Here is a 25,733-nt window from a genome sequence, read left to right as displayed (position 1 = left end):
GACCTCACCCTCCGGAAGCTTCCTGTGAAACAGGATTTTCTCTGAGATGCAGTTCTAGTTTTGCCTCAGTAAACGATACATGTAGTCATGACAACAGCCACCACAGCGATTAGGTAATTACCTGTATTTTGGAGGTTGTGGGGGACGCGTCCTCTTGCACAGGCTCGTCCAGCTGCAGGTCCGACCTCAGCGAGTCCACAGCTTGCAGATATTTAGCGTGCAGAGCGATTTCCAATTGTTGTTTGATCATCAGTGGAGGCGCGGACGAGTGAAAGGGCCCTGGATTTAAACCACACCATGTTTCCTCTTTTTTTTCAGAGCAGCTGGGTGCAGACAGGAGCTTTTCCATCAATTTGCCCCAAATCTGAGATTTTTCTCGCAAGTCATCGTGTTTTCATAATCATGAGATTATATAATCGCGAGTCAGCGCTTAAAAAAAAGGGAAGGAGCTTCAGCAATATGCTCCTAATACTTCCTTTATAGAGCTTTAATGTACTTACCTGGTAACTTAGAACCGTTTTGATAACAAAAGAAAAAATGAGCTTGACTTTCAAGTGTTTTCTGAATACTGCTAATTTCAGATGCTTGAGACAGTTTGTCTATAAAGGCGTCGACGCCGCTCAGCTCACAAGAGCAAAGCACACGAGTGTTTTCGGGCAAGTTTATGGAACGGTGACATCTCGCTGCACAGGAAGAGGGCTCCAGTGCGGCGTTCCCGGCCACACTGTAATCTGCATAATGACAGTGATGAACGAGCCATCAGCCGTCTCTTCGAGAGCCAAAAAGCCTCCAAGTTCCACCTTTGGATGCATACTGATGGTGTTTGTTCTTGGCAGTTAGGTTGATGAGGGAGAGATATGGAGGAGGTTTGGATGGACGTCGTTAAAACGGCGGCCATCTCTTGACGAAGAACAAACAGCGAGGGCAGTCTCGAATGGAGGCTCTCAGGAATGCAAATTGAAAAGCACTTCATTACTTGCCCCCCCCTGCAATCTTGCGTCTGAGAGACGGAACTAAGTGGTTAATCAAGCCCAAAAGAAAAGGAAAAAAAAAAACGAAACTGCGTCTGAGTGGACAGAGAAGACACGCCGCCGCTCCCCGAAGAGGCCGAGGGGTTTTTGGCGTGCGTGTTTACATTTGATACATTGGCAGAGGTGGTGGGTTTAGGGTCGCGGCGCCATTAACCAGCCAGTGTGGAGAGCTTCTCACTCACAAGTATAAACAAGGACACTGGATGTGGAGGCAAACGGCCTTCATGTTCCTTATAAAGGGGCTGGAATGTTATGTGAGTGGTGAAAGTTCATTTTCAATTTTGCTTCCTCCCAGACGTGCCTGATTGAAGCGTAAAGAGCAACTCATTAAACTCTGCGTACGCGCTCCTTCAAAGACATTCCAACATAAATAGAGACATTTGCTGCGGCTGTTCTGGGGGAAAGGAGCTTCTGTGCACATCAGATGGCCTTAATGTGACTTTAAATCTTGGAGAGCATTTATATTTACCGCGTTTTACGTTACAGCGTGCCGACGTTAATGGCGAGGCACTTATTCACTTGATGGTTTTATGAGGATTTGAGATTTATCAGCCTTCGCACACGTTGCACGCCTGACGTTTGACGTTAAATATAGCGGAACTAAAGCATCTCAATTGGGTTGTGGTCAGGAAATAAGCCCCTCCTCTTTTCGGGGTTCATAACTCCAATTGACTCAGTTATTTTACAGTAAAATTGTTGTCAGAGGTCACATCTTGCACATGAATTCTGATGTTGATGATCTGGTTGGACCGTGTATCTCGGGCGAAATGCAAATCACAAAGCCACAGCAAAATGGCCCTTAGCTCAGAACTAGTGTCATGTCGTAGACTGGCAGGCAGATTAATCAACTTCTCTCGATTAGTCAATTCTGTGGTCTGTGAAACCTTTCTCTGTCCATATGTTGCACGTTTGGTGTGCTGAGTCCTGACTCTAATGAGATTGTTGTAAATTCTGAATCATGTTCCAGCAGAAGGCGGCCTGAGATCATCCACTGTCGTCTCCGATCTATCAGAGCGCGTAATGAATTTGACAAATGCCCATAATTCACTCATGACGTCGGGATTTCGCTCCCTGATCTTTGTTGTCCAGCAGACGGAATGTGCAGAATGCGAGCGGACAAGTGAACGCGGCAGGAGCTGACGCTCGACATTACGGGTGGAGGATTTGACCCGGGGCATTCTGGCAGCAGCAGAGAACAAGACAGAGCTGGGCCCAGGCCGGCAAGAGAGACTTTTTTTGATCTCCCCAGGACAGTTCAGGTCTGTCTGGCGTTGTGTCTGATCTCATAGCCGGTGAGAGAACGGACGCCGCCAGCACAAAATGGACCCGTGTTCATGTGTCACCCCGGCATCCACCTGCTGGAACGTGTGAATCCTTCTCAGGTCCAATACAAGCCCACCCTCTTCAGCACTTTGTTCAAAAGTTTCCTTGAGAGGAACTTCGGCGCTCTATGTTGCCTCTTTGTGCACTTTATCATCTCCTGTTTCCTTAATCCTCATCGACACAAAGGCGTCTGCCTGCAGATACCAGCCAAATATGAGCCTCCGTAATGAAAACTTCCCCTCCTTTAGATGACAATTGTATGTGCCTGTGCCTTTGTCTGGTTTACCTGCAGATCTTTGATCATGACAGCATGCCGTGGCGTTTGATTTCTGGGCTACTTTGACAGTTTGCAGGCTGGCAAAAGGCTGTCTGAAGGCAGATCAGAGCAAACGGGGCCTGAAAGCGGGTGTCCAGCTGGGAGAAGATCAGAAGAGACACAAACTTTAGTGAGAGCCATTGTGGGGTTACACAGTGGCTGCTGGCTCTCATAACTTTTGTGAGTGTGTTTTTTATATTGATCTCCTCTCTCGCTCTCATCTTCTGCTCAGTGTTGAAGAGCTCAGTTAAAGGTCTGCGAGGTTTTATCTGATGCTGACAAAGAGACACCGTATTTGTTCCCTCTTTAAGCTGTCTTGGGAGTGAGGGCTAGTGTGTGTGTGTGTGTGTGTGTGTGTGAGTGTGAGTGAGAGAGACTTTCCAACATATTTGGAAAGCGCTGTAACAATGCCCTCTAGTGGCGAAAAGGCCAAATTGTCTTTTAAATTAAATTAAATGCGATAATCAAGGCATTTTTAAACTGTTTGAGCAGCATTTGGATTATAATCTTTAGTATTGTGATCTAATCTATTGTAATTTTTGTTATTGTGATGGGATATATTTATATACTTTCAGGATTTTTATGTTATGAACATATTTTTTCATTATTATTACACAAAAAGAAAAGCATGTCAGTCTATGCAAACTATTACTGATATAACAAAAAAATTATGTTCAAAATGTGGAGGGTAATTAAGAGAAATATTGGGGGGGGGGGGGGGTAAATGGTGATGCAGAGGGGAAAAAAATCTGTATCCAGGCAAATATTGTGATTGCCGAGTAATGGATCGACAGCGCCACGCGGCCGCTGCGCCCGTCCGTTAGAGGCGCGACTAATCGATGCCAGAGCGCAGCGAACTCGGCGAGTATTTGTGGAAGGTGTCGCCCGACCGCGCTGAGCCTCCCCCGGTCAGCAGTCGCTCTCGGCCCTCGGAGACATGGCGACGAACGTGACACTCAACACTGGTGCACAGATGCCTATTGTGGGGCTGGGAACATGGAAGGTGCGTTTTGTTTTTAACGAGTTATAGTTATAGTTATAACATTAAACCCGATAGATATAGCTAGGCGTCTGTTATTATCTTACAGCCATGACATTGACTTTAAGAGTTTATTTGTGAAATCAGTTCTGCAGTTTTGGATCATATGTTTTTGCTGACCGAGCTCAAACTTGGCCGTGTTGTTCAATTAGATTCCACAATTTGCCACCGTGTGAATGTTATTAGGTAACTTTTTAAAAGCCTTTTTAATGCACGATGGCCATCGAGGCGCCCAGATTTTACAGCAGTGAAACTTTGGATTGGACCCCCCCACCATGCAAATGTACCTTATGTGGGTGCACAGCAAAGCTCAGTCAGCCAGAATGATCCATGAACAATCAGAATAGAGGAAACGCAGGTTTGTGGAGGATTTAAGGGTTGTTGAAGCATAAAACCTCCTCGAGTATCCATTTACCTGGATTATTGTAAATATACATCCTCTTTGTATATTCCAAATTCTATTCTATTCGATTTTATCTTATTTTTCTCTGCGTGCTCTGCTGTTGTTGCACTGTAAATTTCCCCGTGTGGGACAATAAAGGACCTGAATCTGAATCTGAAATAGAGAGCCTCACCACTGAGTGGAGAAATTCTAAAACAGTTAATCCTCTCGTGATTGCAGCCCATTTTATAGAAGTATATATATGTGTGTGTGTGTGTGTGTATATATATATATATATATATATATATATATATATGTATTTCTGCATAAATCGTATAGAAATAAGTGAAAGCTGGAGGTCTGGATAAATGAGTTACTGCATCTTGTCTTCTGTTTTGTTTTAATTTAATTGTTGACCTTTTGGGAATCGAATCATCGAAACATCTGCTCAGTCTCCCCCAGGCAAAGTGACAGAAGCAGTGAAAGCGGCCATTTCAGCCGGTTACCGGCACATCGACGGAGCGTTTATCTACCAGAATGAGGCAGAGGTGGGAGAAGGTGTTCAAGCCATGATCACGGATGGCGTGGTGAAAAGGGAGGATCTTTTCATCGTCAGTAAGGTGCGGCGAGAGGGTGAAACATTGTCACGTTTCATTCATAAGGTGGCGTCTCCTTCGCCTCAGGTCTCGGTGCCCAGCCATGTCTCAGCTTGTTTGTGTGTGTGGGTGTGTGTGTTGGAGTTTGTGTATGCATGTCATGTGTGTGTGTCCTTTTTCTTGATTCTCCTGTTTCTCTTTGTTGTTTTTATCCTCTGTGAGGCACTTTGTGCTACCCAGTGTATGAAAAGTGCCATATAAATAAAGATTGAATTGAATTGAATTGAATAAATGCAATCCTTGATTCATGAATCGAGACGTTGACGTCTTCTTTGCTTCATTTTGTAGCTGTGGTCCACTTTCCACAAAAAGTCCATGGTCAAGGAGAGCTGTGAGAAGACTCTCTGTGATCTTAAACTGGACTACCTGGACCTCTATCTCACCCACTGGCCCATGGGCTTGAAGGTAACACTGAAAATGCTTCTTTCTATAAAATTGCCAGCATCCTAACACGACGCCAATGTAACACCTTTGATTCAATGTTAGCCAGGTTCAGATGAGTTTCCTCTGGACGCCGATGGAAAGCTGATCGGTGATGACACTGACTTTGTGGACACGTGGGAGGTGAGTGAAAGCCAAATGGCCGTTGCACAAAATGGGAAGAGTGAGTGAATCCTGGCTGTAGATTCCAATGAGGCATCTTGATGTTTTCTTTCCTGTTTTGTCAGGCAATGGAGGAGCTTGTCGATGCCGGTTTGGTCAAAGCTATCGGGATCTCCAACTTCAACAGGCAGCAGATTGAAGCCATCCTCAATAAGCCGGGCCTCAAATACAAGCCTGCCAACCTGCAGGTATGAAAAGCCGTCACTTCCTAAAGCCTGGGGGGGGATTGATCACCACTGTCCACCAAATCATTACAGGGGAAACGTGAATATAATCACAATCCTGTAAATCTCGGCATCTTTAAAGTATTTGTTCTTTTTGACTCCATTCTCCAGGATCACATGTTTCTAAATGCCAAGAGGGCCTCATGGCACCATCAAGCTCACCTTATTAAAGCAGAGAAACTTGTTTATCTCCTGTTATGCTGCAGCAGTTCTGCCTTAGGCCAAACCACTTAGCTGTGGTGACCTTATATTCTCTCAGAGCCATTTTCCCCTGTCTGGCCTCTCCAATTTGATTACAGCGCCATTTTCCCTGTTTTCTGCCACCGCACACCCCCAGAAAAGGCAGAATCTTTTGTATTTGAGCCAATAGTCATGCTAGCTAAACAAAGCAGGCTTGGTGTCCATCTCTCTCTCTCTGTGCATCCTCCCAGATTGAATGCCACCCTTACCTGACCCAGGAGAAGCTGATCAACTACTGCCAGTCTCAGGGCATCAGCGTGACGGCCTACAGCCCCCTGGGCTCCCCTGACAGACAGTGGTCAGTTAAGGACACGATTGCCACGCAGATGCTAAATGTGCTGTTTTTGATTCATGCAAGAGTTGCATTTTTTCCTCTTTTTGATGTCTTGTCACACGCTCGAGATGAGAGGCCACTCGTGACTCTCGTTCCTCTTTGGGAGTGTGGCATTTTGTCATGTCACTCCATAAAATGGGTCATTTTTGTGCAAAGGTGCTATCCTGCCTTGTTCTGCTTTCCAAAATGCAATGGATGAATAACATTAAACCCTATAGATATATTTTTTAATGCAGGGCTTCACCTGACGACCCCCCACTGCTGGAGAACGCAGCGATCAAAAGCATCGCTGAGAAACACAAGAAGACGGCGGCTCAGGTGTCACCCCCACCCAGACTGTAGCAGCTATTACCAAATCATGCTTCTTTTTCTCCCTGTAAAGTCTTTGTTCAATGGCAGCATTGATGCGATTCCTTGCTGTTGGACCCATTTTTATGTCAGTCGCTTTATTTAATTTCCATGTTAATTGTGCACCAGGTCCTGATCCGCTTCCACATCCAGAGGAACGTGATCGCCATCCCCAAGTCAGTCACTCCTCTGCGCATCCAGGAGAATTTCCAGGTAGTTCCACTTCCTGGGAATGGCTTCAGATCTGCTTGACCCTCCGTCTGGTTGTTTCCTCCACGATGGTGACTGCTACTGTTTCTGCAGGTGTTTGACTTTGAACTCACTGACGAAGAAATGAAGACCATACTGGCGTTCAACAGGAACTGGAGGGCCTGTCCCATGCACTGGTATGAGTTCCTTTTGTCCACTCACCCTCAGCTAAACTGTCCAGTAGGTGGCAGTAAAGCCCCCCCCCCCCACAGCTGCTGGATAAATTATAGAGGAACACTCCTGTTCAGTTGATTTGCATTTATTCAATACAGATTACGACAAAGCCATTCTTGGGCAGAATGGACAGAAGAAATGACTGTTTTGCTAAATATCCGTGTTCTGAAAAAAGCGACAGTTATGATGCTTCAATAGTCTCTGAAATAGGTACAAAATACGTCAGGAAACAAGGACAGTGCAAACAGGCTAGTCTCTGTTACACCAAAGGACATTTTTGTTTTTGTAACCAGTCAGAAATAAAGCTGCATTAAGAAAGAGTCCAGAAAGTTACGCAACACTTGAACTGCAAATCAGAACTCACGGTGAAATGGTCCCCAGGAGGCTCTTATGCTGTTTTTCTCACTTTAAACTAAATTCTTGGAGATTTATTATTTAAATTGGGCTCCTAAATGTCTGAATTCAGGGTGTGTAAAGATGAAGTCTGTGAGCTCCTTTTTAACTCTGCATTCTTTACTATTAATTGTGTTATTTTGCTGCCCCCTGCTGGCTTTTGTCATCTCCACAGTTGTATTTATAGTGTGCAGCCTTTATTTTGCCCTCAAAAACTTGATTTTTCAGAATTATTCACATCTTTTTCATCAACTTTCTCCCCCCAGGGCTGTCGATCATAAAGACTTCCCATTCAAGGCTGAGTACTGAGCCGGGACCGGCTGAAACGTGACTCCGCTGCTAACCAGACGCACTCCAAACCCTTTAGTTAGGGGTCAGCTTAGGCTCTCCATTGTAAGCCAGTTTATTTCTGAGCAGCGTTGCTTCTGGCAGGAGGTAGGTTTAGCTAAAAAATAACCTGTTACATAAAGCTTTACATGTGCACTAATTCACTTCCTATGTGAGCTTTTTGTTGTCGAGCACTTAAATAAAGGTGTGTGGGAGAGCAGAAAACACAACCCGGCTTTTCTTTGCCTCTCTCTAGCGCCCCCTAACCTAAATAGATGTCCATTTGCACTTGAGCCACCCGTTTCGTTACCTAAAGGGTGTTTTTTGTTGAAGGTATTGTGGCTCCAGTCCATCGTCAGTATTCCGTGTTGAAGGGAAAATCTTTGTGCTGTGAAGCCCTGGGGAGGGAAAAGAAGCCGAGCAGAAATGAGCAGATGATGAGAGTTTGCTCGATGACCCTTAAGATATAAAATGTGCTTATTTTGTCGACTCGCCATGGCAATGTGTATCCTCTCCAGTTGCTGTTGAAGCTCATCAGCGTCTTCATGTCGTCGTCGCTCAGCTCGTAGTCAAACGCCTGACAGAGAAGAGCGTCCAATGGGGAAAACGCACAGGTACACACACGTTAACGTTGTCATGGAGACGGAATATAAAATTCTGAAATGAGCAGAGATCACCTTGATGTTTTCCTTGATCCGATGGGGCGACACTGACTTGACAACAGCAGTTATATTCCTCTGAATTTGGAATTTGATGAGAACCTGATGGGTGAACCTGATGGATGAGCTTTGTAGCACTTCTTTTTTTTACCCACAATGCATCAGCATGGATGTGTTATCAGTAATCACGCAACTATTTGGTGTCTTCTGTAGCGTGATGTCATTTGTTTTTAATTGGCTCCAGTATTCCTCATTTAAACTGGAACTACCTGATAAATGGTTACCTGGGCCGGAGTCATCTGGTTCTTTCGAGCGATTGCGTTGATCTGGGGGTCGTCCAGGAAAGACGGCTCGTCGGCTGAAGCCCTTCGCCAACAGAGAAAGGTGAATTTAGCGCCGAGATGCAGCGGAGCTCCACAGGTTCAGCCCAAATGTTCTCACCAGCTTCTGTCGGCGGAGCCCAGGCAGGCGAAAGCCGTCACCGAGATGCCTCTGGAGCGGCAGAAGTGGATCAGCTTCTCCTGGTTCAGGTGCGGGTGGCACTCGATCTGGAGGAACGTTGAGGAGCTTTGGCTTCAGTGTCCCCCCTTGGGTGGGTTCATTTGCTTTTCATGTACCTGGTTGGTGGCAGGCTTGTGTTTGAGACCCGGCTTGTTGAGGACGGCCTCGATCTGGTCTTTGTTGAAGTTGGAGATGCCGATGGCCTTGGCCAGCCCATCATCCACCAGCTCCTCCATAGCCTGAGAGACATGGTAGACTGGTGTTGGGACCGTGTCTCTCACAGTGGTCTTTCCTAAACAAATTAGGAAAGCGTCCTTTGTTCCTACGGCAACGGCGACACATTAGTCCACCTGCCTTCAGACTCTATTCATCGTCCACTTTACCTCCCAGGTATCCAAGAAGCTGGTCCCATCACAAATCAGCTGGTTGTGCTCATCGAGAGGAAAAGGATCTTCCCCCGGCTGCAGTGGAGAAAAATCTCTGAAAACTGTTGGAAATAACATCTGTCAATGATGTTAAATCTAAAGTCGCGCTCAAACCTTGGCCCCCATAGGGAAATGCATGAGGTACAGGTCCACATAATCCAGATTTAGACTGCTGAGCGTCTTCTCACAGGCTCCTCGCACTAGCGAGGGAGTGTGGAACGTGCACCATAACTAGAAAAACAAAACAGGAAGTCCCTGGTGTCCACATATTGTTTCATTATGGAGCGATTCCATTCTGATTCTTCAACTTTTCTGACCTTACTGACGATGAAGAGCTCCTCCCTCTTCACCACTCCTTGGTCAATCATGGCCTGGACCCCAGCCCCGACTTCTGTTTCGTTCTCGTACACGTAGGCGGTGTCGATGTGCCTGTAGCCGGCACCGATGGCCACCTTCACGGCCTCAGTGGTGACGCCTTTCCCCGACTGCATGCGTGAAGTCCACACATGCTTTTGTTTTCATTATTCATGCGATAAATTTGCCACTTTTTCCCCACAATCTAGTCCCCAAACGTCTTCCCCAGTGGTCCATTACAGCTAGATTATTGTGGGTAATGGTAACCGTGGTAACAGTGGCAAAAACCACTGCAGGAAACTATAGTAGCAGGTGCAGGTCTGCTGGATCATTCAAGCACGTATCACATTTGCCCATCACTGAGTGAAGTTTGAGAGTGTGAAAAGGTGAGTCTGACCTTCCAGGTTCCCAGTCCCAGGACTGGCATCAGCGCTCCGGTGTTGAGGGTGACTGAGGGAATCATGTCTGCTCGTCCGCTGCAGCTGAAGCAGCCGTCGCCGGTCCGCAGGGAGGCTCTCCGTATTTGTGTGGATGCTTTGTGTAAAATAGAAGAAGCCACGCCTTTTTCGGGGGGAGCCTGGAGGAAATCACGAGGGGGGAGGCCGCAAAATCTACCGAGACGGAAAAAGAATTGCTTTCGTTCCCCACAAACTTCATCTGAAAGAGTCTAAACGTCTCACTCTGAGGTTTTTCTAATTGATATTTAGTGGTTGGAAGTGATCAACGGGCGCGATTGTCTGGACCCTCGCGTTTGATTTTGAAGTGTGGTTACGCAACAATCAGCAAGAGCTCCATCTGGCTCTGTCCCTTCATCTCTTTCCACTGAACAAACCCATTTATAACAAATCCTTTTACTGTTGACGCTGTCAGCCGTGTCATTCAATTAAGCCCAAATATCACAAAACGTGGTTTCCATCTCCCCATTTATTCAACCAGTTGATAAACATTATTGGTTTATAAAACTAATGTTAATTTGTAATGAACGAGAAGATGATTTTCACGTGATTCTACAAAAGCTTTACTAAAAAAATCCTTAATGTTTCACTGTAAACTGATTCATTTTTCATACTTTATTTAAGTTGCCTTTCACAAAGCCTGCCATCTAGTGGCTATACACCAAACTGCCTCTAAAAAGGATTCTAATTAAGTAATCCCAATAAAATAATAAATCATTCTCCAAAGATTATAAAACCAATAAAATTCAAGAAGACCTGTGCTGCTGAACTCAGCTGATGGTTTAGAAGCCTCATAATAAAGGAAATATATTTACATGTGTGACGCAGCAATTTACGATGACTTATAATTAACTTTATAATACATGGACCGTCACTTCCTTGTGAATTTATCCCAGCATCAAGATATTCTCCCCCCAAACTTGGCTTCACCATCCCTCCCTTTTCCCCTCGGGGTGGTTGGAATATGATTTTTAATCTGTGAAAGGCCTCTTTAATTCATCGATTAGACTCGTCACGAGTTTCAGCCTAAAATAAGCTATCGCTCTCTCATGCATCGCTCACATCTTAAACTAGAACAAGCTTTTACAAACAGGAAACGATCAGATGCTAAATAATATTTTCTAATGATGGATATACTGTATGTTCAATTGCCTCAAGAAGAGCAGCTTTGTAACTTTAATAATCTCAGACCCCATAAATCATAACTGTAACTTAATATTTTAATTCCCTTTTATCTGTTTTGTTTGCAATATTAGTATTGAAAATTAATATCTTATAAACAATTAAGAATAAGGTTTTAAGGTACCATTTTCAATTTATCGGGTACTCCCCCTAGTGGACATTTCCGGGAACAACCGCATTTGTCCAGAATGGAATCATAATTTTAATTAAGTAACAACATAAGATATTATCATGTAACTCTTTATTTTTACTTATATTCTGAAACCTGTCAACATTCAGGCAAGTCAGCTCACACACACACAGAAAGTGCAGACATTAGACAATGACATGAACATCTCCATGTCAATAAAGGACAGGGGTCCAGAAGAGCAATGTCGCTAAATATTGCACATTATGATCCACTCAAGAAGGGATTCCACACCATGAAAACACCTGCTTACGAAACAGCCGAGACTGGATACACACCCTGTTTGCTTGTGGCGACGTTTACCAGCATTTGTCTTTCTAACACTGAAAAAAAAAAAACTCAAACTAAAAACAAGATAACAGTTGGTAATGGGAGCAAATCAGCATATCTAGGTCTGATCTGGGTTCTTATTATTCTGTAGCTTAAGATAATCACTAATAAGCCATGAGACAAAAAGTGCCAAATACAGTTCAGATAAGCAAAGTCTGGTTTTCCTGATTAGAAAAACTGATGTTCTGAAGAAGTTATTGGCAAAAAATCCCCAAATAACCTCCGACCAAATTGAATCCTGGTTCCTCATTACTCTCAAAAATGAGTATGTTTTTTTTTTTTCCAATTTAAATTATCTTTTGACCTCGGACCATACCTGAGTGTTATACATTGGCCCGTGGTAAATCCACAGGCAACGACAAAGTAATGAACCTAAAAAGCTAAAATGATGAATCCTGATGACATTTATGCCTTGTCATGAGTTATTGCTTGGAGGCAGCTCATTCAAGCCAGCGTGGATGCTCGTTTTCAGAGGAATTCACATACAGGAAAGCAAAACAATGACATTCTCCATTCCACCAGGGGATAAATTAGCTTCAAATCCCACATTCGCACAACTGAAAATGCAGCAGCGTCCCGGATGGCTTTGTGTCGTTCTCAGGAGCAGTCGGTGAAGGTGGTCACCATGTTGCCTCTGCGCTGAGTCACTGTCCTGCAGTGCTGCTTCGCCGAGCCCTGGAACCTGCTCTCGGATCTGTGCGTGTTGAAAGAGAACATCTTTTCCAGGTCCTCGAACATGTTGTCAAAGAGTCCACCACCGAAGCCCTCCCGATGGACCTGTCTCCTGTGCCTGTTCATGGCCTCCTGGTGGGCCTGGAAGTGGCTGTCAAAGTGTCTCTTGTGGTTGGCTTGATTCTGGGAGTGAAAGTGGTGTTGGTGGTGCTGGTGGCTGAAGTCTTTGAAAATGTCATCAAAGTTAAAGGATTGGAAGTGCTGTCTGAAGTTATAGTTGCCTCCGTCAGCACCACCTCCTCCTCGGTGACCGTCCCCTGGCGATGGGCCGTGGCCAAACTGGTCATACTCCTGTCGCCTCTTGTCATCCGATAACGTCTCATAGGCTGGAAGAAGACATATTTTTAATTTATTTAATTTAATATATTCATTTTTCCCCCTTTTAGGTAACACATTGTATAAGATAAATATTTAACATCCCACAGGAGAAGAAGTAATGACAGACTTTAAAAAAAGTCTTTTGACCTTTCGACTGCTACAGGCAAGTTTCCATCACTTGCCAATGACTTGCAAATAGTCGTGATTATTATGAGACGGCTCAAAGTCGCATACCTTCTGCTATTTCTCTAAACTTGGCTTCGGCATCTGGGCCCTTGTTTCTGTCAGGATGGTACTTCAGGGCCAGCTTATGGAAGGCTTTCTTGATCTGGCGCTCGGTGGCATCTTTGGGCACCCCCAGAATCTCATAATAGTCCCTCTTCGCCAGGATGAACTCCGAGATCAGCAGCACATGAACCGCCAACAGCAACACCGACTGAACCGTGGCCATACTGCTGCTTTGGCACCTTAAGGCTGTGAAGAGAAGTAGTTTGACAACCACGCCTGATGCACCGCAGAACACTTTCCGCGTATAAATACAGTCGTTAGCCACTGCCGATGTTTTAGCTAGCTCTGGTTGCCGATAGGCGTTAGCTTACAGAAATCAACGAACAAAGATTAGCTCTTCTCTGTTTAAAAGACCAGTTGTGGAGTTGTGTCCCTTAATAAGTAGCTGACAAACCATCGATAAGAAACATCTATGTAACAAGAATGATTACATCGCCTAAGGTTACCTCAATCTGCTGCCAACAGCTCCAGCTGATGCGAAGCGAATGCGATAGAAAGCTGCGTCGACGAGGCGCATTCCTGAGGCGGAACAACACGACTCGCAACGTGATTGGTCCGTTTACCAACACAATGACTCGGGCCACTGTGATTGGTGGAAAGGGTGCGCACGTGGAATGAATACATAAAAGGCATACAGCAAGATGGTGACGGTCTTTTACTTCCGCGTTAGATTTCCGATTTTGGTATTAACAACGGAAACGCAACACGGCTGTTTATTTTCTGGTATTTGGGATTGGAGTTCATGTATGGATCCTAGTTTTTTTTAATTGCTTGAAATTATCTCAGTGTGTACATTTTATTGTGCGTGTTTGTGCATTAGTTTTATAACTATCTTGAGCCGGATCGCGTTACTTCCGCCATGAGGCCGGAACCAGGAAATGACAGTGCCTCAACTTTCAGTAATTACGCTGCGCTTTGTCATTAATAACAATAATAGAAAAAATAGTAACATGCGAAGCCTGCTGATCTGAGGATTCGCACTGGACATGCCACGGTATTGTGCTGTTAAAGTCTGCAGAAACCGCAGGGGAACGGCATTTAAACAAGAAAACAAGAGAATCAGCTTCTACCCGTATGTTCCTGTTCATTTTCTGATATTGAACATTTTGTGATGTCTGATACGTCTTATAGACGCCAAAGATTTGGTCAGGTGTCAATGTCATCAACCATTTCCTTTCATGAAAGGTTTCCCCTTCATGATAAGACCAGGCTTCAGCAATGGGTGATCAATATGAAGCGGTGGGGATGGACCCCCAGTCGGCATCAGTACCTCTGCAGCGAACACTTCACCGACGACTGCTTTGATATTCGATGGGGGATCCGCTACCTGAAGAATACTGCCATCCCAGACATTTTCCCCATCGAGGATGTACGTATCTGTCTGCATTTATTCTGCAAATCTCTCCAATTCCATTGAAACTCTTATCAAAACAAGAAACTCGTTCGTCTGAATCTCTTATGTTGCTATTCATTGGTCGCTTTTGGGGCTTCTATAATCATGCTTTGTTTGTCTTTAATCCTAAGGATATTGCTGCCATTGAAACCAAGCCGCAGAGTTTCGACAAGAACACTGACCCCGATGAATTTGTTTCTGAGAGAAGAGACGGATGTAGGGACGGGACATTCGAGCCACCCCTGCGGTCTCACACTGCTATCTTGTGTCATTCTGCTGTTGAGGTCACCGATGACAGTAGGAAACCAACAGCATCTCCCTGCAATGAGCCTCTTCACAAAGAACACACTGATTCAGCAGTGACTGGGATGCACCGGGACAAATTGCGTCCTCTCTCTGAGAAAGAGGCAGACGTGAACTCATCTGCCCTCGAAGCAGCACTGAGTCAAGCATTAAGCATGAACTCAGTGGTAATGGTCGTGGATGACCCAACTGACACTGAAGGGAGCGGATATGGCAGCGGAGAGCACGTTTCAGTGTGTGAACATTCATATAGCAGGCCTGACACAGACACACACCAGCTTTGGAGGAAAATCTTCAGTTTGCATGCAAAGATTTTAGACTTAGATCGCAAGGAGGAGAGCACTGTGGCAAAAATAAACGCTCTAGAGACTGAAATATCCCACTTGAAGAGAGACAGCGCAGTTTGCAAGGAGAAGCAGAAGATTTTAGAAGGCATTATGTCATCTAAGTTGGTCTGATTTGGAGGAATTGTAAGCTAGAGGCTTGTGCTAACATTACAGCTGCTTCTCTGTTTTGGAGCTCCAGTTAAGTGTCTTAGTTTGCTCCTTCCCAACAGCAGCAGGCTGAAGATGGCTGGGGGTCACCGGCAATCCGGATGGCTTTGGGGGGAGGCAGGAAAGGAGAGAGGCACCAATCATCCTCCCAGCTGCTTGCGGTGGGACACGGTGCAGGCGCCGTACCCCACGGTGATGCAGCTGGTCAGAGGAAGGACAGGTGGGGAGGGGGTTGGCTGGTGATGCAATGTTGTTGCTCCAGGATAGGTCTTTGGGGATGTGCACACCCAGGATCCTGGTGCTGTTCCCCCTCTGCACTGCAGCACCGTCTACAGAGGAGCACGCTGGGTGTGAAATCTCCTGAAGTCAAGAATCTTCATCTTGCTTAAGCAGTTTAAAGATGGTGACTGAAGCTAAAGTTTGTAGACATGATCAGGTTTAAAGCTGCCACACCTAAAGTGGCAGAGAACTTCTCAAACCCCAGTCTGATGGCACGAAGTTTGAATATTAATCACTTTATCGATTCAGTGTTTCAGTTTGAAGAAATGTGATGTGAAATGTTGAAAATAAATGACAACAATGTGTTTGATTTTTTTCTTAATGGATTTAATGCTTCTTAAGTGTTTAATGTAAGATCCATCAGTTATAATGCCATCATTTACTGTAATTTTGATTTTCAACGCCACCATGAAAAAGCAGTTCCTCTACACCAGCTGACATTTGTCATGACCCTATCATGGTGACGGTTAGGGTGAGGTGAGTGATGATATACTCGGAGCCTCTCACGATACTGTAAGGAATAGATGAGATTTTTGAGAATTTGGAGGGTTCGGTTGTTTATGGAAGTGAGTTGTTACTAGAAAATTAAGTGTTTAAATAAATAAATAAATAAATAAAAAAAGGGGGGGGGGGGGGGGGGGTTAAAGTTAAGATTTATGTAAAAAATATATCTAAAATGATAGGAAATGGCCAGCTGGGGGAGGCTGTTACTTTGGTCGCTTCGGCCTCCTGGTGTAGTTGTGCCCAATTTAGCAGCCCATATTCACAGAGTTAGGGTGAAGGGTTAGTCAGGGTTGGGGTTGTTCCCAGGCAACATTCAAGACTTTCGTAATTTCCATTTTAAAGAATACAGACTCTTGTTTCATCTTCAGCACTGCATAGTTGCTCTTTGCAACATCTTAAGGTGATGATATAATCACAAAGTCCCCAAAAGGACAACTACGGTGATATAATTGTTGCTGAAACGGTGATTTTTTTTTTTTGCCGTCAGTTTTCTCACCGCTGTGTTGAAGCGGTCTCAAACGTTTGCGCATCTGGCGACACCAAGTGGCAGAAGAGGAGAACTGCACCAAACACAATGTGAGCTGACGTCACCTCCTCTTCTCTTCCTGTTTATTTTCCCAAGCAATTCCTGATAAATGACTGGCTCTCAACGAATGGACTGTTTGGGAAGCAACCCATCTCTTACCCATGGTAAGGAAAAATATCATGTCCCGTACCCCTCAGACGTATTAGAGTAACGTCCAGTCCATTCTCCTTCCTTTGAGCGGCGAATGGTTGGCGGTTATTTGTTTGGTACATGCATTAGCAAATTAGCATTGGAACGTCAAGGTAACGGATTGTTCTGTCCAGTAGCTGCACGTATTATTTAAAACACTGGGTTTAAACAAGCTATTATTTTGCGAATCCAACATGGAAATGAGGGGGAAGCGTGTTGTCCCTTTTCCTTCACTGTCCAATAAACGATAAATAATATTCGTATTCTCTCCGCACCGTGTGACAGTTAGCTAGTAGTGTGTATAACTGTTAATGTCTGTCTACATATTCCGATATTGAGTTACAAACGAGTCAGAGCTTGTGGTGTAAGCCTTTAATCTAATCACTTGAGTAAACTGGATGATAAAGTCAGTATTCCGGGAAGGATCCAGATCCTTCCGCGGTCCTGGGCGCTTCGATGGCGGTTCAAAGGTCCACCTCTCTCCGGAGCAGAGCCTTGCTCTCGATCACGTCCGCCAGCCACTTCTCTCTGAATGTCGTCCGTCCTGGCGTGTGGACAAGGCGGTTGGACTCGATTATGAAGACCACCTCCACAGGCAGAGTGTCCGGCATGACTTTCGACACGGCCACGACGAAGTAGACGCTCACTGTCCCCTGGATCGGCCTCTGCGGGGTCGGGGTGCTGAAGCGGGCCCGGTAGTGGCAGAAGATGGAATGTTCCTCCTCTTCGGTGGAGCAGAGAAAGTCTAAACTATAAAGCCAACATGGCTGGATATCCCAGGTGCTGATGTACTCGCGTAGCTGTCGTTTGCCTCCCTCCACCGTGAAGTCTTTGCACGCGATCCAGTCAAAATTCCTCCTGTCCTTGTCCCCTTCTTCCGTCTTCGAATAGCGGCGCCTGTCCTTCAGGGCTGTCTCCAGCCTCGCCGACTCCACTGTCAGATTAAACGATGTCCTGTCCTCTTCCATCCTACCTGTCCGCACATGCAGGCGTTGTTAGCGACGCCTGCGTTGCCAAGCGCTCAATAAGGAGTGTCGCTATTGGCTGCCCAACAAGTCGCTAGGTGACGTCATCGCCCCCTTGGCAAGCTCTTGTAATGTTGAGAGGAATAAAACCCAAAAAGGTGAGCCAAAACCACTTGGTATGGTTTGAAATTCAATTTTGGCCTATATAGTCAAACGTTGGAACATTAGATTTAAAAAGACGTCCGTGTGCACAGAACATCCCTCCCTGCATTTTTGCACATGATAAATGTGTTTTAATGTTATATTCACGTCCTACAACTCGCAGGAGGAAATATCTTGATGAACATGTTATTTGTTCCTTGTGCTGCGTACTGATGCACAGAGAATCACGTCTTGTTTAAATATCTTACCTTTTGTTTCAGTGTATCGCAGGTAGCTGTAATACAGCATAACAAAGTGTTGGACAGTAATAAAACGCTGACTTTGAGACATGAATATCAAAGTTTCTGTAAGCCTTTGATATTTAGACTTCTTTGATCTTAATATTGTTTGAGATATTGGGTGCACCGTAGTCTTTCACATAATCTTCTCCCCATCTTTCTTTCTCCCCAACACACACTCCCTGTGTGTGTGTTTATGTGTGTGTTCTTGCCTCCATGTGTCCATGAACGTGCATGGATGATGTGTTAATGTCTATTCCCTAAAATACTATTGTGTTGTATTTTCTTCCTTCCAGGAGACATGGAATCTTCAGGACCTAATGAAACTTCCATGATGCTGCCCATTCTCAGCGTCACGCCTTTGGCAGATTGACATCTGTGTGACACTTCAAACGCATGTCGTGGATCAGGACCACACTGGACAGCGTCACCAAGGCCGTGAGCAGCACAGACCTCATTTCTAAGTTCTCCCGCTTTAAACCCGCCAGTGTCACCGTTGCAGGCAACCATGCGGAAAAAGCCCAAAAAGAGACTTCAGCCTCCAGTAACTCGGCAGCATCAACGGCTCAAATCACCATGAAAGAAGACGGTGAGGGGAAAGACCCAGATGGGCAACGTCAGCAGGTTGCAGACGGGTCTTCAGGTGTGGCTAAACAAACAATGCAGCTTTTCCATCCGGTGGCTCTGTCCACCAACATGGATGAGACTTCCAGAACTTTGGCTCAGCACATCAACAGTTACTTCGGTACCAGTGCACACGGGGGGGAGGAGGAGGGCGATGCACCGACGACGCCTCACAGGAGACGAGATGATCCAGCTGCTGAGCCTGTTGACCAAACTGTCTCTCAGACAAGTGGAGAGCCTATTCCTGTTTTGTCCCCAGTAACCAAGGATCAAAGCATCAAAGCGTCTACCTCTGCTCTGTCGCCGCCTCTCTCAGAAAATTCCAGTTCTCCTCCGTCTGAGGCTTCACAGATCCAGGCGTCTGAAGTGGCTGCTCAGTCCATCCCAGAGCCCCCTCCCGCCACCAAAAAAGGTTTCACCCATTATCTCTCCTACCCTCGGCCCAGCGTTCAAGCATTTGTCGGCAGCTATATCACTCCCCTGGTCCCCAAATTCCGAGGCGAGGCCAAAAGTGTCGCGTCTGAAAGGGACAAGGCTGCGGCGGTTCCCACGGGAGAGCCAGCGTCGGAAAAAACGGCGGAAAAGCAGGAGAGCGAAGAGGAAAAAGCCAAGCGCAAGCTGCTGTTGCAGAGAGAAAAGGTTTGTGAATTTAAAAAGTGCTTTCAGAGTTTCACAAAGTTCATTGCCTTGGCTTCCCCATGCAGATAATAGCCAGGGTGAGCATAGACAACAGGACCAGAGTCCTGGTCAAAGGCCTGGAGAGAGTCAACGATGTCAAGCTCCTCACCAGCCGGGTGGAGGAGCTCAGCCGTCATCTCCTCGAGTTCCCTGAGACGGGAGGCGTCGCCATCAAGGTTAGCGTCGTCACATCTGTCTTCATGCACCAGTCTTGTTCTGTTGTTTCTTAAATGTGATGAAATAACCTCGAGCTTTTTCAGGAACGCGTGCTGCCACGCTTGTTGCGTTTGCGTCAGGCCAGAGATCTTCCTCTTCGGGCCGCAGTGAGAGAAGCGCTCGCTCTGGTTGGTTATACCGACCCGGTCAAAGGCCGAGGGATTCGGATCCTGGCCATTGACGGAGGAGGAACACGGTAGAGATGATCCACGGAGGCAACAATCCTGAAAATGATCTTTACCTCTGCCACTTTGACACCTTGTTAATGTTTTTCAGGGGGCTTTTGGCCCTTCAGACTCTGCACAGGCTTCAGAATTTAACAGGCAAAAGGATCCACCAGCTATTTGACTACATCTGTGGCGTGAGCACCGGTATGCTATTATCTTTTTCCCGTCGGTGTGTAATCTCCCCAGATGTGTCGCCATGTCCACACCTGCCTCTGTTTAATCCAGGTGCCATTCTGGCCTTCATGCTGGGGATTTTCCAGATCCCGCTGGAAGAGTGCGAGCAGATGTACAGGAAGCTCGGCGCGGACGTCTTCAAACAGAACGTCATTGTCGGAACCGTTAAGATGGGATGGAGCCACGCGTTCTATGACAGTGAAATATGGGAGAACATCCTCAGGTTGGTTGACAGAACTCTTTCATTCTTTAATTCTTTGCTTCACCGGGGCCTGATTTGACTCTCGGTTCCGTTTTTGTTCTGGTTGAAGGGAACGGATGGGCGAGGGTCACATGATCGAGAGTGCGAGGGATCCGAACTCCCCAAAAGTAGGACCGCATTCCCTCTGCCATTTTTTGGATTTCTTTCTGCTCCTGCCTGGGTGCTGTAACTGTTTGTCCACCAGGTGTCAGCCGTGAGCGCCATAGTGAACCGGGGTTTACCCCTGAAGGCCTACGTGTTTAGGAACTACAGACTCACGCCCGGAGTGCGATCCCACTACCTCGGAGACTGCAAATATAAAATGTGGCAGGCCATCAGGGCCTCGTCTGCCGCCCCCGGATACTTCCAAGAGTTTGTCCTTGGAAAAGACCTCCATCAGGTATGACAGTGCTGAGAAAACCAGGAGATAAAAACAGAACTGTGGGAAGGCGAAGCCACTTTTCCCCCATTAAAAGAACATCTAGTGTGAGTCTGTTAAATGTTATTATCCAAAGGCCTTCAATGTGCCAAATTCTGACGCCTAATTATCAGGTCAGATATCTTTAGATGGTCCTTATTGACTGAAATTACGCTCAAGGCCTAGTTTAGATTCATTTTGACACCCTAATTAGGAAAATTTGCCCTTGTTTCTACTTCTGACAAGTCTTCTGTCTCACTTTCCTCCTGGAATGTTGGTGAATCTGTCATAGAAGGTATGGCCAGCCTTCTCTCATGACAATCTGCCATTCCTCTCATCTAAAATAAACTGCTTTCCCTCTTCGAGCACATCTGTGTTTAAACAAGAGCTCTGGTGATGAAAGCGCTGTGATTTTTTTTGTTAACGCTTCTGATGTATTAAATCTGGTGTGTGTCTTCACATTCCTCTTGGGGCTGCGCAGTGATTCATCGACAGTTGGAGCTGCCGTTTCCACCCACCGGTCTCAGTCCTACTCTAGTTTTCAGCAGCAGCGGTGATATTTCTCAGGAAAAGGAGCCAACGCCTCAGTGTTGAAAAGATTTTGCATAATTCTGGGCGTTCTCAGTCATAACTCGGACATCTACTCGCAGAGGGATGCTGCAGAAAACATGTCGGTCAGTTCAGGGAGCTGTCTGGGTGAGAGGTTAAAGGTCAGCGCCCAGGAGCAGCTGTGTAATTCACCTTCCGTCTCATGAGTGTAAACTGTGTTCCAATGCTTCACACATTATCACCCGAGGGCAAACGGCTCTATCATGAGGCCGGGGGTGATGCGTGTTTGTCTATTTGAGCTTCGGCTGTTTGGGCTCTGTTTTTTCTTCTTCTCACCATCTTTATCGTCATGGAAATGACCTTTTCCTGCTTCTGCTGGAATGATCAGATCGCCTGTGTGTCACACTCTCCATCTTTATCCATTTAAGCCAGATTTACTTAAGGAGTTGGGTGAAATCCAAAAACTAGATGGGGGGGATCTGAGAGCCGTTAGTCCTCATTTAATGAAAGTCTGCTCTTCTTTTTCTCTACAGCATTTTCAACATTAAGAAAGACACTAAAACAGCAAAATAAGCTGCTGAACTCTCGGCCACCCTCTTTTCACCACATTTGTGTTAATTTGACAGATTAAATGAAGGAAAAACTTCCAATGTTGCAATATTGATGCACAAACCTCACAGCATTGTCATTAGCATGTTAGCTTCCACTCCTTTATTCCTTGTCCTCCAGGATGGGGGGCTTCTTATCAACAACCCCACAGCACTGGCCATCCACGAGTGCAAGTGTCTGTGGCCCAACACGCCGCTGCAGTGTGTGCTGTCTCTGGGTACAGGACGATACGAGACGGCGGGCAAGAACGGCACGACCTCCACGAGCCTCAAGGCTAAACTCACCAACATCATCAGCAGCGCCACAGACACAGAGGGTAGGTTAGAAAACGCTGTTTGTTCTGCAGGAGCCTTCTGTGACCACCGTTAAACTCCGTCTCCCGTCCTTAACCCAGAGGTGCACACCATGCTGGACGCCCTCCTGCCCCCTGACACATACTTCCGCTTCAACCCCTACATGAGCGAGGACATACCGCTGCACGAGAGCCGAGCCGAGAAGCTGAACTTCCTGAAGGCCGAGGGCGAGCGCTACCTGGAGCGCAACGAGTACAAGCTGAGGAAGGCGGCGAGCGTTCTGGGCCGGGAGAAGAGCAAAGTCCAGAGGGTGGCAGAGTGGGCCAAGCTGAAGGCCGACATGTACAAAGGGTTACCCCTCATCTCCAAACTGTAGCCCTTATACCCTAGAAACGGGGGAGGGGGAGTTTTTAAGGTAAGATGACAAAGATGGTGGATTCATGTTGAAAGGACCCAAAATGGACACATTTTTAAAGGAAAGGAGGAGGTTGGAGAGGAAATAACACTATTTTTTTCTCCCTTTCTGGAGAAATATTGATTAAAGGTAATTTAGAATAAGTATATGATGGAAGATAAGGCTGATTTAATCAGGGAGGACGGCCTATGGTCAGAAACCCAAAGTATGATCTGAAGTGTAGACTGAAAGCACAGAGACAATACGAAGGCACTATTAATGAGAGCTGTAATTTACTAAAAAGAACACTTAATTCTTGCAGTGCACCCAACAATTACCACTTTGTAAAACAACCTTTTTAAATCCAGGACAGCAGACGCTCCTGATAGGATTTGAAAATTAAATTAACGCCCTTATAATAGCGTCACTCCTAATGTTCCTCGTTCCTCTGCTGTTAAGAAAATAAAATGTCTTTTAAAAGCCTGATCTTTTCTGACATAATTCTGTGGAACAGTGCTCAGAACAATATGGATCATCATAATCATCATCATCACCATCATCATCAGTAAACAGAGGAATGGCACACATCAGCCTATGATGAATTGCTTTTCCGCCTGTGCCCGACTGTCATTGTTCCCGGACCTGTTTAAAGGTCTCTCGACATTCCCTGGCATCATTCCTCCCAGTCACTCCGCTGTCACCCCAAACAACAGGAACAATATGGCAGGAGGAGGCGCAGCTTCGGAGCTCCACAACAATGACAGATGTCACACACGTATAGAAAAACATGTCAAGTGCTGCTCGACATGTGGGCATCAGTGCAAGCTCCAGGTGCTGCCGTGACTCAAGCTCGCAGGCGTCCTGGAGGGTGATGAAAATATCTTTGACAGGGGAAATCTGGAGAAATGAAACCAGTTTCTTGAATAGGTTAAGATATTAAAGAGAGATGTGCTCACTCTTCAGCCCTGTGACAAATGACGTTAACCTCAAATGAGTGTGCTGCAGAGATGTTCAGACTGGTTCAAAGTAAATAAGTATCCTTGAGAGGACAAGAGTGCCGAGGTAAAGTGGAAGTCTGCCAGGAAGTGTTTCCATGGGTGGTGTGGAGAAAACTTGCAGTTGCTGCCATCTTGCTCCTAGCAGCAGCAGTCTGTCTCCTTGCCTCCCCCTTATATCGAGCTGGATTGTCTGGTCTTATGTTGTTCCCTAGCAACTGTCATATTACAGTCTTCTCAATGTATGTGTGCCCACGTTGTGCCTAAAATTGCACTGGATCCCTGCAGAAACTGCTTACGCAACCCTCCTCCTTTATTTTGCGGCCGAAAGTGGGTTCTTGACAGAAAGCACCAGAATAGAAACTTCAGGTTTTGTCTCCCGTCAGTGAGCCAACACGTCTGTATTTGCCTAATCTCTGCCAGGAAAGTATCAACTTCTGCAAACAGCAGTGCTTCATCTCCAAAGATGTTTGCACGGGGTCGTCGGCGACCTTTTCCACAGCTCAATGGCTGAATTGCGGCGGAGGAGAACCAACTCGGAGGCGTCTGTGGGGTCACGTCAAGCTGATCCTGAAGGACGCTGGTGTTCCCAACAAAGATGATATTCTCTTGTACGTCCTGGCCTTTAAACTGGTTTTAAAGTACACATGGTCTCTGGAGGAAAGTTAGGTGATGCGTGTGAATGTTGATGACCTTGACCCTAGAGGAGGCTTTCGCACGGCGCCCTGGTGCACGCCACAACTTGTTGCGTCGCGTTGCTGCCAGAGCGGTTTACACAAACCTCTGCTGCACGGTTGTAGCACGGACACACCTGCGCACACACATCCTATTTATCCAGCAGCCGCGCGTGAATATCAAACAAGGCTGCAGTGTGTAAATCCAGTCTCCTGGGTCAACATTTGCGTGTGTTGAAAGCTTTTCTCTCTTTTTTTGCTGAGGAACGCCTACCAAATGCAGCCGTTGTCAACAGAGAGGGTTGTTGATGGCTTTGTGAGGGCAGCCGAATCAAACAGTTTCTGAGGTCAGCCGTGGCCCCGGGGTCTTCTCACCTATAGTGGCGGCAGATTTGCGCAGCAGATGCGTGCACACGTTTAGGCCCCCCGGCCTGGGTGAGTGTTGCATGCAATTATCATGCGAGGAAACTGCCCTGCAGAGCCGATGATGTGTACGAGCCAGCGGGATCTCAGACATGCTTGTCCCATGTTGCAATTAGGTGTGTGTGTATGGATGTGGGGGGGGGAGTATTCTCTCCAGCAGCTGGTGTTTTGAGTCCTGCAGCCCCAAATGCGACGGTGGTGGTTGGATCATTAATGTTAATGCATTGTGCAGCGGCGCATTTGACACCACAGGACACCTGTTCTGCCATGACGGCAGACCAACCTCGTCTGACATGGACTTCACCCCCAGCTGCCAAAAACCCACTGAGGTTTTCCAGCATAATTTACTGGTGATGACAAAAACGAGAGAGCTTTTGCTGCAAAAATCTGGTCAATCTGTATGATCATCTTTAATGCTGCTCATCTTCATGCGTTCCCACGTATCACACTGTGCTAAATCCTTCTTCAATCTACATCAGTTTGAGCTACTGCCTGTGAAGGGAAAATAAACTATATTTCCAATGGTGTCATGACGATTGTTAAGAGACGGGATTCTTATTTTTGAGAGTTAAGAAATTACACAGCACAGATATATGTGTATATATATATATATATATATATAAATAAAAGGATTACTTTAAAATGCAAAGTGGGTTAATTGCTGCACGTACCCTGCGTGGCTGATTTCACACCTGTCTTTTTGCAGGTCTCTCAGATGCCTCATTAAAACGGGGTCGCTGCAATTTTCTTTTCTGCCCGGGATTGGCGGCAATTCACAGATAGGTGTGAAAAACGCAGACCGCTCACTCTGCTGCATTTTCCCTTCCACTGTCCATCGCTAAATCCCGAAAATCAAAGTCTATTTTAAGCAACTACCACGTTTTGTGCTTTAAAACGAGCAGTCTTACATGGGCAACAGCATACTTCCATATTAAGACACACGAAATCCTTTCTTCATATTTGAATCTAGCTCCACAACACTTATTGTTCTTAGAACTATCATCCGAAATGCTGAGCTAGATTTATTTTCCCTCGGTGAAGAGACCGTGAGGTTC

At 46.0% G+C, this 25,733-nt stretch overlaps 6 protein-coding genes across 7 annotated transcripts; 3 read left to right on the top strand and 3 right to left on the bottom strand.

Moving 5' to 3' along the window:
- Positions 1 to 3,466: 3,466 nt before the first annotated feature.
- Positions 3,467 to 7,869, top strand: LOC101070998 (aldo-keto reductase family 1 member B1-like). Its single transcript, XM_003972824.3, has 10 exons — positions 3,467 to 3,673; positions 4,544 to 4,711; positions 5,036 to 5,152; positions 5,234 to 5,311; positions 5,416 to 5,538; positions 6,006 to 6,112; positions 6,385 to 6,466; positions 6,626 to 6,709; positions 6,800 to 6,882; positions 7,579 to 7,869. Exons 1-10 carry the CDS (start codon positions 3,608 to 3,610, stop codon positions 7,619 to 7,621), a joined length of 951 nt encoding a protein of 316 aa, XP_003972873.2. The 5' UTR covers positions 3,467 to 3,607; the 3' UTR covers positions 7,622 to 7,869.
- A 35-nt stretch (positions 7,870 to 7,904) lies between these two features.
- Positions 7,905 to 10,109, bottom strand: LOC101070541 (aldo-keto reductase family 1 member B1-like). Of its 2 annotated transcripts, none has more exons than XM_029825466.1 (10): positions 9,976 to 10,109; positions 9,542 to 9,709; positions 9,339 to 9,455; positions 9,183 to 9,260; positions 8,916 to 9,038; positions 8,740 to 8,846; positions 8,568 to 8,664; positions 8,317 to 8,400; positions 8,134 to 8,216; positions 7,905 to 8,037 (listed from the first exon to the last, which is right to left on the bottom strand). In XM_029825466.1, exons 1-10 carry the CDS (start codon positions 10,039 to 10,041, stop codon positions 7,995 to 7,997), a joined length of 966 nt encoding a protein of 321 aa, XP_029681326.1. In that variant the 5' UTR covers positions 10,042 to 10,109; the 3' UTR covers positions 7,905 to 7,994. The 2 variants fall into 2 exon arrangements, with proteins under 2 accessions (XP_029681326.1, XP_003972871.1); XM_003972822.3 differs by having other exon boundaries at positions 8,583 to 8,664.
- A 1,330-nt stretch (positions 10,110 to 11,439) lies between these two features.
- LOC101070770 (dnaJ homolog subfamily B member 9) lies at positions 11,440 to 13,611 on the bottom strand. Its single transcript, XM_003972823.3, has 3 exons — positions 13,517 to 13,611; positions 13,017 to 13,256; positions 11,440 to 12,790 (listed from the first exon to the last, which is right to left on the bottom strand). The coding sequence occupies exons 2-3, from the start codon at positions 13,231 to 13,233 to the stop codon at positions 12,330 to 12,332; spliced, it is 678 nt and encodes a 225-aa protein (XP_003972872.1). The 5' UTR covers positions 13,234 to 13,256; positions 13,517 to 13,611; the 3' UTR covers positions 11,440 to 12,329.
- Positions 13,612 to 13,714: 103 nt separating this feature from the next.
- On the top strand, positions 13,715 to 15,842 carry LOC101072947 (THAP domain-containing protein 5-like). Its single transcript, XM_011613433.2, has 3 exons — positions 13,715 to 14,142; positions 14,256 to 14,439; positions 14,595 to 15,842. Exons 1-3 carry the CDS (start codon positions 14,057 to 14,059, stop codon positions 15,222 to 15,224), a joined length of 900 nt encoding a protein of 299 aa, XP_011611735.1. The 5' UTR covers positions 13,715 to 14,056; the 3' UTR covers positions 15,225 to 15,842.
- Positions 15,843 to 16,608: 766 nt separating this feature from the next.
- pnpla8 (patatin-like phospholipase domain containing 8) lies at positions 16,609 to 23,070 on the top strand. Its single transcript, XM_003972914.3, has 10 exons — positions 16,609 to 16,733; positions 18,460 to 19,426; positions 19,492 to 19,641; positions 19,726 to 19,877; positions 19,958 to 20,052; positions 20,134 to 20,305; positions 20,394 to 20,451; positions 20,529 to 20,723; positions 22,020 to 22,215; positions 22,294 to 23,070. The coding sequence occupies exons 2-10, from the start codon at positions 18,560 to 18,562 to the stop codon at positions 22,566 to 22,568; spliced, it is 2,160 nt and encodes a 719-aa protein (XP_003972963.2). The 5' UTR covers positions 16,609 to 16,733; positions 18,460 to 18,559; the 3' UTR covers positions 22,569 to 23,070.
- akap14 (A-kinase anchoring protein 14) lies at positions 17,116 to 18,182 on the bottom strand. Its single transcript, XM_029825467.1, has 2 exons — positions 18,134 to 18,182; positions 17,116 to 17,848 (listed from the first exon to the last, which is right to left on the bottom strand). The coding sequence occupies exon 2, from the start codon at positions 17,724 to 17,726 to the stop codon at positions 17,223 to 17,225; it is 504 nt and encodes a 167-aa protein (XP_029681327.1). The 5' UTR covers positions 17,727 to 17,848; positions 18,134 to 18,182; the 3' UTR covers positions 17,116 to 17,222.
- Positions 23,071 to 25,733: the final 2,663 nt, after the last annotated feature.

Source organism: Takifugu rubripes, chromosome 18 (genome assembly GCF_901000725.2).
Source record: "Takifugu rubripes chromosome 18, fTakRub1.2, whole genome shotgun sequence".
Taxonomy (NCBI): Eukaryota; Metazoa; Chordata; class Actinopteri; order Tetraodontiformes; family Tetraodontidae; genus Takifugu; species Takifugu rubripes.
Note: the sequence above shows the minus strand (reverse complement) of the source record. Positions and strands in the feature narration are given on the sequence as shown.

Excerpts from the sequence above, each read along its gene's own strand:
- LOC101070770 (XM_003972823.3), bottom strand. The coding sequence starts at position 13,233 with ATGGCCACGGTTCAGTCGGTGTTGCTGTTGGCGGTTCATGTGCTGCTG. Across the intron at positions 12,791-13,016 it reads GTTTAGAGAAATAGCAGAAG|CCTATGAGACGTTATCGGAT; the intron begins GTATGCGACTTT and ends GTCTTCTTCCAG.
- LOC101070541 (XM_029825466.1), bottom strand. The coding sequence starts at position 10,041 with ATGATTCCCTCAGTCACCCTCAACACCGGAGCGCTGATGCCAGTCCTG. Across the intron at positions 9,261-9,338 it reads ATTTCCCTATGGGGGCCAAG|CCGGGGGAAGATCCTTTTCC; the intron begins GTTTGAGCGCGA and ends TCTCCACTGCAG. Across the intron at positions 8,217-8,316 it reads GGATCAAGGAAAACATCAAG|GCGTTTGACTACGAGCTGAG; the intron begins GTGATCTCTGCT and ends CTTCTCTGTCAG.
- LOC101070998 (XM_003972824.3), top strand. The coding sequence starts at position 3,608 with ATGGCGACGAACGTGACACTCAACACTGGTGCACAGATGCCTATTGTG. Across the intron at positions 3,674-4,543 it reads TGGGGCTGGGAACATGGAAG|TCTCCCCCAGGCAAAGTGAC; the intron begins GTGCGTTTTGTT and ends ACATCTGCTCAG. Across the intron at positions 6,883-7,578 it reads AGGGCCTGTCCCATGCACTG|GGCTGTCGATCATAAAGACT; the intron begins GTATGAGTTCCT and ends TTCTCCCCCCAG.
- pnpla8 (XM_003972914.3), top strand. The coding sequence starts at position 18,560 with ATGTCGTGGATCAGGACCACACTGGACAGCGTCACCAAGGCCGTGAGC. Across the intron at positions 19,427-19,491 it reads TGCTGTTGCAGAGAGAAAAG|ATAATAGCCAGGGTGAGCAT; the intron begins GTTTGTGAATTT and ends TTCCCCATGCAG. Across the intron at positions 20,053-20,133 it reads CATCTGTGGCGTGAGCACCG|GTGCCATTCTGGCCTTCATG; the intron begins GTATGCTATTAT and ends TGTTTAATCCAG.
- akap14 (XM_029825467.1), bottom strand. The coding sequence starts at position 17,726 with ATGGAAGAGGACAGGACATCGTTTAATCTGACAGTGGAGTCGGCGAGG.
- LOC101072947 (XM_011613433.2), top strand. The coding sequence starts at position 14,057 with ATGCCACGGTATTGTGCTGTTAAAGTCTGCAGAAACCGCAGGGGAACG. Across the intron at positions 14,143-14,255 it reads AAGAGAATCAGCTTCTACCC|GTTTCCCCTTCATGATAAGA; the intron begins GTATGTTCCTGT and ends CTTTCATGAAAG. Across the intron at positions 14,440-14,594 it reads ACATTTTCCCCATCGAGGAT|GATATTGCTGCCATTGAAAC; the intron begins GTACGTATCTGT and ends TTTAATCCTAAG.